Below are 13,115 nucleotides of genomic sequence, written 5' to 3' on the forward strand. Positions count from 1 at the left end.
GTGCATGTCAGTAACATAAGGGTAAAAGCATTACAGGATTGCTGTAGTTAACCCAAGAACAAGCATTAGAAACCCAGAAAATTCAGGTTAGCTTAAATTTAAAAAGACTCCAAACATGCAAATATATAGAAATGCAAGTTAAGGCAGCCAAACAACCATTACTCCTCCCTATAGTGATACCATGCAATAGGCATACACTTATGATCAGTGCATAATAGTATTTGAAGTTCCAGATTAGATTAAACTGATTTCTGAAGACACACTAGAGTTTTTCACTTGTCTGTTCCTCACATCATTATGGGATGGAGATATCTAAAGTGTGCATTGCCATATAACATTTTACCATCACCTCTTGCTAAGGGAAACCTGGCTTCACCCCCATTGGGATCAATAGGTGGTAGCAGGTGGGCATTTGGAAAACAAGAGACAAGGTGGGTAAGGTAATATCTTTTATTGGACCAACTTCTAATAAAGTTTGGACAAGCTTCTGAGTCACACAGAGCTCTTCTTCAGGTCTGGGAAAGGTACTTCCAGCGTCACAGGAAAATGCAAGGTAGAACAGATTGTCTAGCATTAGTAGTTAGCACATATTATAAGAGACCATTCAAGGTGGAATGGCTAACTACTTTTTGCTATGACACTGGGAGTCATAATGCACCCTATATACCTAAAATCCATCTAATCTAAAGCACAAGTGTACTATTTCTGGATTATGTTATCCCAGCGGATGAAGGTCAGAGACTAAAAGTATTTTAAATCTTGAAACAGAGTAAAAGATTCATCCTTAGTTTACTTTCTCCTTATTTTATGCCACTGAATAAACCCCAGGACAATACCATATGACACACTACTACCAATTAGCAATATCTAAATTTGTGATAAAGTATTATGTACTAACCCCTGTTCACCACAGTCATTCAGCCATGATTAGATTGCCCATCAGCTCTGAAGGAGCCTATCCTGTAGACTTTAACCAAATTTTAATAAGAGTTTTGCCCTAGTGAAAATCGCAGAACTGAGCCTTTGTCATTTAGGCACAATGTGAACCTCTGAACACTCTTGGGGTTTCCTGTGTATATCTATTGCATACAGGTGCACACATACAAACTTAAAATTTACAGTGCTAGAACTATTACAATTTAGGAATGACTGATTTGAACATTAATTTTTGATTATCTTGATCATTGCAAATATAACTTTGGAAATGGTCTATAAATTACATTTTATAACATCAGAGATTATTTAAACTGACATACTGATTTAATAATCATATTTTATTCAGTTATGAATAAAAATTCTGACATCCTGGAGTTCCAAAGAGTATTAGCTGGGCATCTTTAGTAGGATAGGTGATGATAATTTGGTGCAATTTAACTTCTACCTTGTGAGATGTGCAACAAAAAAGGATATCACTCAAAATTTCCATTATAATCCAATATATAAAATATTTTAGGTGCACATTTTACAAACATATAAATCATTTAAACAGCAATAAAAATTATAAAATTCTGTTTTTCCCCAGCAATGAACTGATATGGGATATGTTGGAAGGAATTCTACAAAAAGGAAACCACTGACATAACAAGAAGCATGTATTTAATTAAATGCTTTGCAAAGATACATGAATAAAGCTATGTGCATGGCTTTTCTTTTGGGATAGCCTCAGCTGTTTATTTTTTTATTTAAAGAGACAAACAAAACATTGGAGAGCACAAATGCAATAAAGAAACAGAAAAAAACCCTCGAATTATGTTTGTACCCACACGTTGCAGGTAATAAAACATGTTGGTATTACAAAACATTCCATATAGTGTATGACCAACAGATAAAATGCACTGTAACACTGTTCTTTCAAACACTGGAAATCTAACAGCTTTACTCTTCAAAACTATGTTGGTGGTAAGTATCTTTATTTTGTCAGGCTTTTACAGAAGTCATTTTAGCACCATTACTTAAAAAAATTATTATTTTTGCCCTGCCTATCTCCATACTTGGAATAATAACAGAAGCATATAGCACCTTTTAGTATCTAAAATAAAAACAAGAATATTAAATGCATCCCAGCTTTTAGAGATGAGGTAGCTCATGCTAAGAAATGGTGGATCATTATTTGCCCTGACAATTCAGGGCCGATAGGTCAAAATTACTGGTGATGCATGACTGGTTGTCGACTAAAAAGTCATCTCTGCAACAGTGAGTCTCTGAACCCTTGGTCTGGTACACATGTGAATGACTGATGACACACATAAGCTGACAACAAACTTATGACATTGTCTATAAAATTTTATATGTAATGGCTTATTAGATTATGCAAGTACTAAAATAAATCAATTGGATATTGGGTTTTAGACATATTTAAGGGTACATACTCCTCCAAGTGAAAGCGTGATTATGTACGTACATTGTCAGGAGGGAGAAGGACAGACCCTTAAAATTCAAATGTAGACCTACTCAAAGATTTACCCCTGAATTTTCTTATTTCATAAAAGTTTATGATGCTGAAGAGATTTCTTCTAGGTCTCATAAAATATAAGGCCATCCACTTCTGTGTAGACTGTTACATTTACATAGAATAGTTAAGCATTTCACTAAGGACAATGCCAAGTAAGATGACCTCACTTAAAAAGCGTTATTTGATTAATGAAATTTTTTTTTTTGTGACTGGCCAGGGAAAGAAAAACATAGGTTTCATTTAAACATGCTGGGGGAAAAGCATATTTGGTTGCAAATATTATAATCCAGAATTCACAAAAGTGCTCTACTTTCTGCTATTCAATCTGCATCCAAGCAAAAGAAGTATTCCTTTTGAGTTTTACAAAGCTCCACTTTTAAACTATCTGTATAGCATACCTATAAATTTTGAATTACACTCAAAGAAGGTGAGCAAAAAAGCCCTACAATTATCATTCAGATTTTTTGAAAGGGTAATCATTGGTCCTTTTAAAATTGTACTGCTGCACTGAAAAGTTGGTTTAGATCATTTAAAACTGAAGGTTTGTAAGTAAAATAAATATTCTGAAGGAGGCCAGGCATTTAAAAAGAACTGTATGTACAATGCTGATGCAATATCAGCCATTACTTCAAGAGTCTCAGGATTAACTTCCATCAGTCCAAGTTCTTGTGTTTAGTTGTTGGTGGTGGTGGTATGTTAATATTTTCCTCTTTCTTTTACACAAAACAAACCGGCCCAATCTCAATGCCAAATTCCTGGTCTGTATTACCAATGTCCACTGGGGCGATATCTATGATAGGTAAGCGTGCCACATTCTGTGTTCTGTATTCAAAGACAGTCTTGCCAATGTTCCCATTACGTTTCTGAAAAACAAGTGAGGGAAATGTTATGCCAGCAGAAGCCAACAATACTATTAGACAGTCCAGATGGACCCTACTGTACCTCTACTGCACAGTGCATGTCCTCTTGTACCGCACATTGCTTACTAAAGCTTTTTCATAAAAAAAAAAATGCTTGCCCATTTGAGTCATCAGCTTCAGTCTTGAATCTCAAATAGCAATATTGCTGCCATAAAATTAGATTAATTTTGAAAGTAAAACAAATTTCTTTTTGATGTATTAATACTGTACTGCTACATATAATAAACACTGGGCTAAACTTCTGTGAAGAAACAAGCAGAAAGTAAAGTTGGAGATGGTGGGGGCGTATTCTCATTCATTCCAAAATAAAAACTCATTTTACATTTCAAAAAATTATACAGAATTCCAGGATTTGGGCACGTAGGCTGAAAATGGTATGGTGCAGGAGGAAATTTAGAGCAGCACAAATATGATTCTAAAGAAACGAAGAAACGAGAGCAGCAGAATAAGGACAATGGAGTTCAAAAATGCAAACCTTAACAAACACAGAAACTGGTAAGTAAGGTCCCATAGGAAGAAAATCTAAGGGAAAAAAGGCGTTCAGGAGAGCTGGTAGTTTCTCAAGGAGACAAGATTAAAGGCACAAGTGTAAACTAAGCTAATGAGAAGAAAAGATGGAAAGACTAGTAAGAGGCTAATACAGCTCCATCTGAAAATCAAACAGAAATCCTATGAAAAATGGAACCATGGACAAATTGCTAAGGAGTAAAAAAAAAAAAAAAGCACAAGCACCAAAAGGTCATAAGACAAGTTTCTTTAAATACATTAGGAGCAAGAGAAAGACAAAGGAAAGTGTAGGTCTGCTATTTAGTGGGAAAGGAGAGCTAATGATTAATTACATCTAAAGACTGAGGTGTTTAATGCCTATTTTGCTTCAGTCTTCATTAAAAAGACCAGATACTCAACACAATTACTATTAACAATGGGGGGAAATGAATGCATACCAAAATAGGGAAAGAACAGGTTAAATAATATTTAGATAAATTGGCAGGGCCTGATTAAATTCCTCTTATGCTATTAAGTAACCAGATTAAGCAATCTCAGAACCTTCCAGCCCTACATTTCTATGATCTAAACTGTTTCTTATTTACACTGTAGACTTTCTCTCTAGAAAATCCCTCCTTTCCAATTCAATCTAAGTAGAGGTACCAAAGGATTAGCAACTGTACACAGTATCTACGGTCCTACTTACTTGGCACAGAAACATTTGATTTTGGACTTATCTGGATTCTTTGGCTGATCACACACAGTAGCAAAAGGGGATGGAGAGTGAAAGGAGGGAAGAAGAGACAGAGACCTTGTATAATAATAATAATAATAGTAACAAGTAATAATTCCTCTAAATTGTTCAGAGTTCAACTGTGTGTATCCAGCTCTGAAAATCTGGACCAAAATGTCTTTTCCACCTGTAAATCCTATTATTCTGACACCCAGGAAGAATTTCTCTAGTATTATTACATTAGAAATGTTCAATTCTGTGGGTTTTTTCCAACTTGAGAAAGATCTGAAATATTAAAGTCATTTTTCTCTATAACACTTGATGAAATCAGTTTTGAAAAGTTAGAACTTACAGAGCAGCTGTCCTGAAGGACAGTATATCTAAATCGATTGTTTCCTTCTGCTTTGATCTCCAGGTCATTAGCACCCTTAAGAATTACAGCTTTCTTCAGGTTCTTAGACTGGTCATCCATGTACCCTATACTGTTCTTACAATGGTATGTGATATTCTGGGAGGCTTCCTTTGACAGAAGGCGCAGGAAGGTCATTTGGGTTACAGCTGTATTTGGTGACTCACTGTCTCCATAGACAAACTGCAAAGATACAAGATAGATTATCTCAGGTTACATGAATTCATATAAAGTTTGTGGATGTCAGTAATATTAATGGTTTCCAGACAAGCAAGTCCAAAAATCATTAGAATTCTTTAGTAATTTGCTACAAGCTAGGCACCCAGAAACTGAGGCCACTTTGGAAAATGTTGGCCATAACACATAGCACCTTTTTAGCTACGGCCCCGATCCTGCACTGAGAACCACATGCACATCCCAATAGATCCCTACCAAAGTTAACAGGATTCCAAATTGGCAAAAGGTCCAACCTGAAGAAATTCAAAGCAGGGTCAATGCCTCTAATATTAAATGTAATAGCTCACTAGAGCAGCCAAATATATATAATAAATGTCAACCATAGAAAACATTTTAAAAATGTAACTATTTTATTGGAATTTTAGGATCTTATTTTACATACATTTTATTCAGTAATATCAATAGTAACCAAAGAAGTTTGAATTTATTAATCTAACTACAGATTTTATCAGAACACATTACTTAGACTGGAGCAGAAAGAATGCTTATATCTTGTGACCTTTATAGAACATTGTTAGCTATTTGCACTCTTCTCTGTGAATAATCAAAAATCAGCCAACATTTTGCTAATATTCTGCATTTTTCCCTTCCTATATATTTTTCATTTTATTCATATAGTTTGAGTGACTGCAGTGCAGAAAATGTAATTTAATATTGGCTGGAAAAGGTATACTTTCCACAAACCAGATAGTATACACAGAATGAGGAAAATCTTCTCTATCTGCAGTGTCTTCTTATAACATATGCTAGCTATAATCAGTCAAGTCTGGGAATTTCTTTTCAAATACCAGTCTCTAGAGTTTGCAAGTGAATATTATGAAGGTTGTACTGGGTACCTATCAGACCTAAAGGTGTTGTCAGAATATTAAATATTCTTTTCCAATTGTTCTTGGTGGTGAAATCTACCTCCCCTCCAGCATCAGATCATGGATTAAATATTCTCAAATCTGTAAAATGCTAAACATCTACTGTAAGATGCTAGCACCCAAAGCAACTATGGCCTTTAATGCCCTTCACAGGAATCCTTCATCATGATCTTCAGTAGCCCAGGGGGTGAGAGTTCTGAAGCTCATTCTGGAAGCCTGGTATTTTGCATGGTGATGTTATGTGAACATAATTAAAGCTAAGTTTTTGTCATGGGTACTTTTAGGAAATAATGAAAAATTCACGGAAGCCCGTGACCTGTCTGTGACTTTTACTAAAAATACCCATGACAGAATGGGTAGCCTGGACAGCTGGGGTGGGGGAGCTGGAAGCTACGGGGTCCCCCTCCACTGGTAGCTCCAAGCTGCAGGGGTCCCCCCTGCCTCCCACAGTGGCCCAGAGCTCTGGGGATTCTCCCTGCCGCCCGCCGTGGCTGGGAGCTGCTGGGATCCCCCCTGCTACCAGGTTCCCTGCAGCGGGGGTCCTCTTTGCCACCCACAGCAGCCATGAGTGGCAGATCCCCCTGCCATCTGTGGTGCGGGGAGATGTGGGGCTCCCCCCTGCCATCCCCGGTGGCTGGGAGCTGCAGGGGTACCTCCCCAGCTCCCTGCCTCCACAGCCGGCAGGGGACCTTGCAGCTTCCAGGCAGCGCTTTTTGAAGTCACCAAGGTCTTTGGAAGTCACGGATTCTGTGATTAAACATAATCAACAGGAGTTATGTCTGCATAGGGACTGCATGATTAGGCATTCTGATTCCAACATTTTGTTTGTGAACCCAGATTTTTGGGAACTAAATTAGGGATACAGAAGGAAGTTTTATATTTTTGAAGAGTAAACAATATATTTGAATCAAGTAAGTAACAACTTAAATATCAGACAGTCTGTCTACTAGAATTATAAAGTTCTTATCATGGCATGATCTGCTCAAAATAATAGGCAATATCCAATAACAAAAAGAAAGAATCCGGAGAAGAGCCTTCTCACAGGGCGGATTCAATTAAATAAAAGCAATTTAAATCAACAAGTGGGAAATTTTGATTTAAATATTTGATTTTTCTCATGTTTTCCATTTGTATTTTTTAGTTATTTTCCTAAAGACAAGTTGATTTTCATTGTCTGGTAATCATTAAAACATGTTGATTTGCAACTAAATATAGCCTTCACACTGGAGTTGGTGCTGCTTTTTGCTAACTACGACAATACACTATATCTGTACACATTTATTTAAGCAAGTATGTAGCTTAACTTACATTTATTAATATTCTTAATTTTTACATTTTTATTATGTTAGAAAATAGTGAATGATGCATTTATTTACTAGCTGATTGGTTTTTCACTTGTGATTTATATCAAGCTCTATTTGGATGGAAATTCAAATTCAATTAAAATGTAGAAAAACAGAATTTTATTTCATTTTATTAAATAAAAACGGTCTTAAATGTGCTACATATATAAGAAAAAAGTTTATCAAAAAGTTAATCAAAACACGTTTTGTATTTAAAACTAACTGATTTATTAACCAAAGGAAGTATCTACAGTTAGTGAATTAAACTGATTGTTTCTGATCACTATGTCCTAACAAGATCTGAAACTAGTAGATCTCATCTTTTCACACCTAGTTTTTAATTCATATATTGGAAGAGGAAAACAAGTTTTCCTGCTTTTTCCACTCCCAATCATTTTCTTAACTTTGAATGAATTAGTTATTGAACTGATATAGTTGAATAAACTTAAATAAAGAAAATATTCTCTCTGCATCTACAGAGATGCTATTGTTGTCAAAAGCTGGTTTAGTGCTTCAACAAACTGTGGTTCCAGGTATTCCTTTAAAACTTGGCAGCAAATATATACTACTTACCATTATTTTAATAGATTATAAGAAGTTTGGGCTTTAACACAGGCTGTCAATTTCAAATTTAATTTTAAATGGCTTTATTTTTTAAAACAAATCTGTATTTAATTTAAATAAAAATATCTTACTTAATTTTTAAAAAAATCAATGTTTAAAATTTTTTATCACCCCTTTCTTATCCCATTTAAATATACTTAGTTACCTGTGATCCCCTGTTCATATCAAGGCCATACCATACAGGCTTGCGGTCCGATGATCTACTAGTCCACCATGTTTTGCGTGGTATGCTAGATGGGTTTGCAGAAATACAAGTCTCTCCAGTTTCCATATTGCAGTGGACTTTTACAGCATCTTCAACACAACCTTGGTTAGGGTCAATCCAATATTCTCCTACAAAACACAAAAAATGTAATCTCTGTTATATTAGTAAGATTCCTGAATTAATTAGGGAGTTATAATTAGGACTCTCTCTAGATATTACAAAACACAAGCTCAACATTTACCTAATGTCTTTTATTGTGATGCCTCAAATGGCTAACCAGTTTAACTTATCAAAAAACAACTTGTGTAACTATATTGGGCATGATGTAACAACCCTCTACTTGTTTTAATGTACACTCCAGAGATAAGTTCAAGCACAATAGTTGGATCCGTATTTTAAGCACTTTAAAATTGGGGGTAGTTAGATCCGGAATTTTGCTTAAGCCCAGTTCTTAATTTGTAATGAAAGAGGTGCCGGGGCTCAAGCCATTTTTTTTTTACTTTCATAACTGACATGACAAGCTCAGAGGTGCCAGGGCTATAAAATGCCAAGCCTAGAGGTGCCGGGGCTCAGCCCTGGCAAGTCCTGGCACAAATTAAGCACTGCTTAAGCCCATTAAAAAGCCCCTTGGCACTACTCTGATGGAACAAAGCACACAAGCCTGGCACAGGGGACACAGCTGCAGGAAAAGGGGAAAGGCTGGGGTTGCCCTCTCCCTAGCTGATCCTTAGCCAGACAATTCTTATGGGGTGCTGGGAGCCAGTGTAACTTAGAGTAATTCCAACACACTATTCAAAGAACAATGAGGTATACAAAATCATGCTGGGTAAAGCACCCATGTTATTTTAACAACTGAATGTATTATGCATCCAAGAGCAGCATTTAGCTTCAATGCTTAATTATTATTGCCTCAAACATGCAATGTACCAGCTTATCACTGTGATCATACATACAGGGGTGGTACTCCAGTGTGATCACATTTACAGGGGTGACACTCCAGTGAAATATCCAAGTGCCTTATGCAATAAAATACTGAAGAATAAACAACATTTTTGCAAGAGGTTTTTGAGCCCCTTAATTCAAAAGGCCTGGTATGAACTACACCTATTACCAAAACAACCTATATCATGCATGTTTTCCCAGAGATCCTAAGAACAGAATGGCAATACACCTGGACAACGCAGCATGTGCAGATACTGCATTATTAAATGTTGCATTTTATACACACCACTTTTCTTGGATGGATGACAGAGCTTTAGATCATCACAAGTGCGTGCTGGGTGTTTCTTGGAGCCATCAGGGCTGCGCATGGTTTCAATTTGGCTACTCAGTGACTTCAGTGTGGCATGGACTCCTGGATCAGTTTTATTGTTGTCATCAGGGGCTGCTTCATCTTCAGTGAATTCTGGCAGTGGATCTGCCATACTGTCATCAAAGTGGCCCATAATGTCACCGATGGCAGCTGTGAGGTGACCTGGAGGGCCTGGGGGACCTGGGGGACCAGGATCACCTGGAGGACCCTAAAAGTAAAAGTAGTAATAGAAATACACAAGATCCTTTCATTAGACAGAGTGGGGTATTGGACAGTATAGTTACTAAAAAGACAAGCCTAGCCAAATCTCAGCTCCAATCACCCTCCAGAGCAAAAGTTCCAGAGCAACATTTCACAGCTGACTCCTGCCTCTAAGGATAGAGATAAGAGGATAGGCCCACACATCTCAGGGCTTAGACTCTCTCTAACTTTGTCTTGTACAGCGCTGAACATTTTGGCCTCAAATTCAGGAAAGCGTTTTAGCACATACATAGGGATACTGTACTAAATATGGGCCTTTGTTGGTGTTAAACAATGAATAATGCACTCTACAATGCATCAAACCAAAACCTTGATATAAAGAGTCTTGAGCTTTAGGATCTGAATTTTGTGGCTTCTAATTCTAAATCTGATGTTGTGGTACCACCACAGGCACACCGAGATTTGGCTGTAAAACTCCCTTTAATAGTAATTAACCAGAGTTCAAAACTAATGTTCCAATTGTCCAACAAGAAGCATGCCCACCAATCTAATGCATTTTGTGTCTAGGAATTATGGTAAGAAATGTATTTCTTAATATGTTTCTGTGAATTTGTAACTGAGGTAAGTATTGAGAGAAAGTAAAACTAGAAATAATAGTCTGAGATATCCCACCTTACTGTCTCAACTACATATCTGATCTGTTTTATATTCAAGCTATAATAAAAACTCTACTCAAAATTCTGAACTCTGCAGCTGCTGTGGAAGACACTTACAGGCTTAAGACCTGTTACAGTCCGCACAGGGCTTAAACCCTGAAGACCGGGGCATGCCCCGCCTGGGATGAAGTCCCCGCTGGGACTCTAACTTCTAACTCCTAACTACACTTAACAACGACTTAACACTAACTACTTTAAACAACTATTTACAAGGCCCTAAGCCTCGAAGTCAGAAGAGACGAAACCACTAGCCCTTGCTATGGAGGAAAACTGCTCCGACTAACCACCATGTGCGGTAAGAAGGAGATAAGAAGGAACTGAGAGGGTGTAGGGCCGGTGGCACCTGATATACTGACACATAAGCACGATACTCAAACGGGCGCCACAGCTGATCCTACATATACTGCTAAGGCAAAAATCTCCAATGGCCACGCACGAGGGCACTCACACACCTAGAATGTAATCGACATGAGCAAGCACTCAATTACAGTCAATATCAGGAGAAATTCTCTAAGATTTATGAGGGTGTAGAACAGGCTCCCCAAGGAAGAGGTGAAAGTCCCATCTCTGGAGTCATTCAGAACTAGACAGGATAGCTCACTGGAAAGTGTATTCTAGAGAACGAACACACACATCTTCTCTCTCTCTAACTTCCAGAGTAGCTTTTGATGGAAACATCTAACATATTATATTTCAGTTCACAAATGTCATGGCTAAAACCCTATCATCTAGATTATTTGTGGAGTTATAAGTAGTTAAGAAGCACTGATCTGTCATTAGGCATTACTCATAAATCTAAGATCAATTTTATAGAGTGTTCCTATGAGTTTTAACATCATAATACCAGAAGGCAGCTTATCTCCCCAAATTTCCATGAACTTACTTCAGGACCTGCTTCTCCTAGACTTCCTCTTACACCAGGAGGCCCCAGTGGCCCATGTGGTCCAGGATTTCCATCTTTGCCTGAAGGACCAACTGGACCTGGAGGGCCCTGAATAAAATTAGAGAATTAAAGATGGGTTTTAATAACAATCACATTCGCCAATCACTAAAATGCCTTTTATATTAAATATAAACAACATCTCCTCCTGAAGCAATCCCATGATTTTTGAAAAGTAATAAATTTAAAAGTAGTAACTTGTTTTTTGTCTGAAGTTTAGAAGGTAGCTGAATTTTACCATATACTGGTACTTCTGAATTTCCCCAGCCTTATGCCATAGAGCCAGGCAGGAGGGCTGAAGAGAACAGTAGAGGGAGATGCCTGCTGACTTCTAAAGATGGAGAGCCAGAACTAAGGGCCAGAAATGACTGAAGGCAGGGGACCAGCACAGGGGCTTACCTGCTGATGGCTCCACGTTGGAGGGTTGGACGCAAGGGAAGAGTGTGAGAGCCTATGGGAGTGCTCCCCTGGTGAGGATGATCACCAAGCAGGGAGGTTGTGGGGGTTCTTGCTAGGAAGAGTGGAGTTGTGCTCCAGCTGTGAGGTGTGCAGTGGCTGTCCAGACAGAAGATGACTAACAAGGAGCCTAGGAGTGACAGAAGGAGCTGGAGCGTGGTACGTGCTATGTCAATATGATATAGCAACAGGATATGGGATTTGAAGGACTACCTGCACGGGGTTTGAGAGATGGACTATGGTTTGGGACTTTTGTTATGGCTTATGTGGACTGTGTTTTAGTAATAAATGGACCAAAGGAGTGGTATTAGTGAGGCAAAAGAGCTTGGAATGGAGTTACTGGGGATTCTGAAGGGAAAACTGAAGCAGGCACACCAGTCATGCCATAGCCTGACGCAAAAGGGTGCCCAGGAAGGGACCACCATATCACAGTATACTTCTGTAAAAGCTTTTGCTACATCAATTATTAAACAATAGAATTTATTTGAGTGAAAGAGAATAAGATAACCATTACATGGAGTTATTTTAGGCTAAGATCAACAAACGTCATCTGCCTAACAGTGAACTGTAAACAGAAATTTGATTGTTTCCATATTCTTATATATAACACAATGTACTCACTCTAGGGCCAAAAGGACCTGGAATCCCAGAACTGCCTTGTTCACCAATGGGACCCTAAGCAGAAAAAATGATATTTTTATTATATTTTAAATCGAGCATCACATTATCTTTAAAGAAATATTGTGTAAACCTATAAAGCTCTGATTGCCAAAATGAGCCAGGATGTGCCCAGGAAACATATGTAACAATTTCCCTCTGAGTTCTCAATCATTGTGCACTTTTAAGTCTCAATGTATTATTCTCTTTTGCTACGGTGACACAAAAACAATGGTCATCAGTAAGATAAGTAAAGTTTTTAACACTAGTACAAATCTATACACAAAATTATGTCTGAGGTTACATGCACAGAAAGTCTTTAGTTCGGTATTGTCCAATATTAATAACAACAATAAAAGGAAAAGAGGAACCAGCCAGAATCTTTATCCAAAGCTAAAACCAACTGATGTGATTCTGAATTGGGAAGAAGTTTCAGTTTGGTTATTTTGCCTGCTTGTTTTACTTTTGCCTTTGGCTAGGACCAGGGCATAAATACCACCCTGCAGCTGAAATTAAAAAGTACTGCAAAGTTGAACAAAGTTTAATGAGAAAGATCGT

General features: G+C 37.6%; 1 protein-coding gene across 1 annotated transcript in view; it reads right to left on the reverse strand.

Annotated features, from left to right (window-relative positions):
- Positions 1 to 436: 436 nt before the first annotated feature.
- COL5A2 (collagen type V alpha 2 chain) overlaps positions 437 to 13,115 on the reverse strand; it is a 174,027-nt gene continuing 161,348 nt past the window's right edge. Inside the window, exons 49-54 of the mRNA XM_034785175.1 lie at positions 12,522 to 12,575; positions 11,388 to 11,495; positions 9,504 to 9,795; positions 8,216 to 8,403; positions 4,944 to 5,183; positions 437 to 3,315 (exon numbers count right to left, since the gene is read on the reverse strand). Of these exons, the coding sequence (XP_034641066.1) occupies positions 3,169 to 3,315; positions 4,944 to 5,183; positions 8,216 to 8,403; positions 9,504 to 9,795; positions 11,388 to 11,495; positions 12,522 to 12,575 (1,029 nt within the window). The 3' untranslated portion in view covers positions 437 to 3,168. The remainder of the gene's footprint in view (positions 3,316 to 4,943; positions 5,184 to 8,215; positions 8,404 to 9,503; positions 9,796 to 11,387; positions 11,496 to 12,521; positions 12,576 to 13,115) is intronic.

This window comes from Trachemys scripta, chromosome 11 (assembly GCF_013100865.1).
Source record: "Trachemys scripta elegans isolate TJP31775 chromosome 11, CAS_Tse_1.0, whole genome shotgun sequence".
Taxonomy (NCBI): domain Eukaryota; kingdom Metazoa; phylum Chordata; order Testudines; family Emydidae; genus Trachemys; species Trachemys scripta.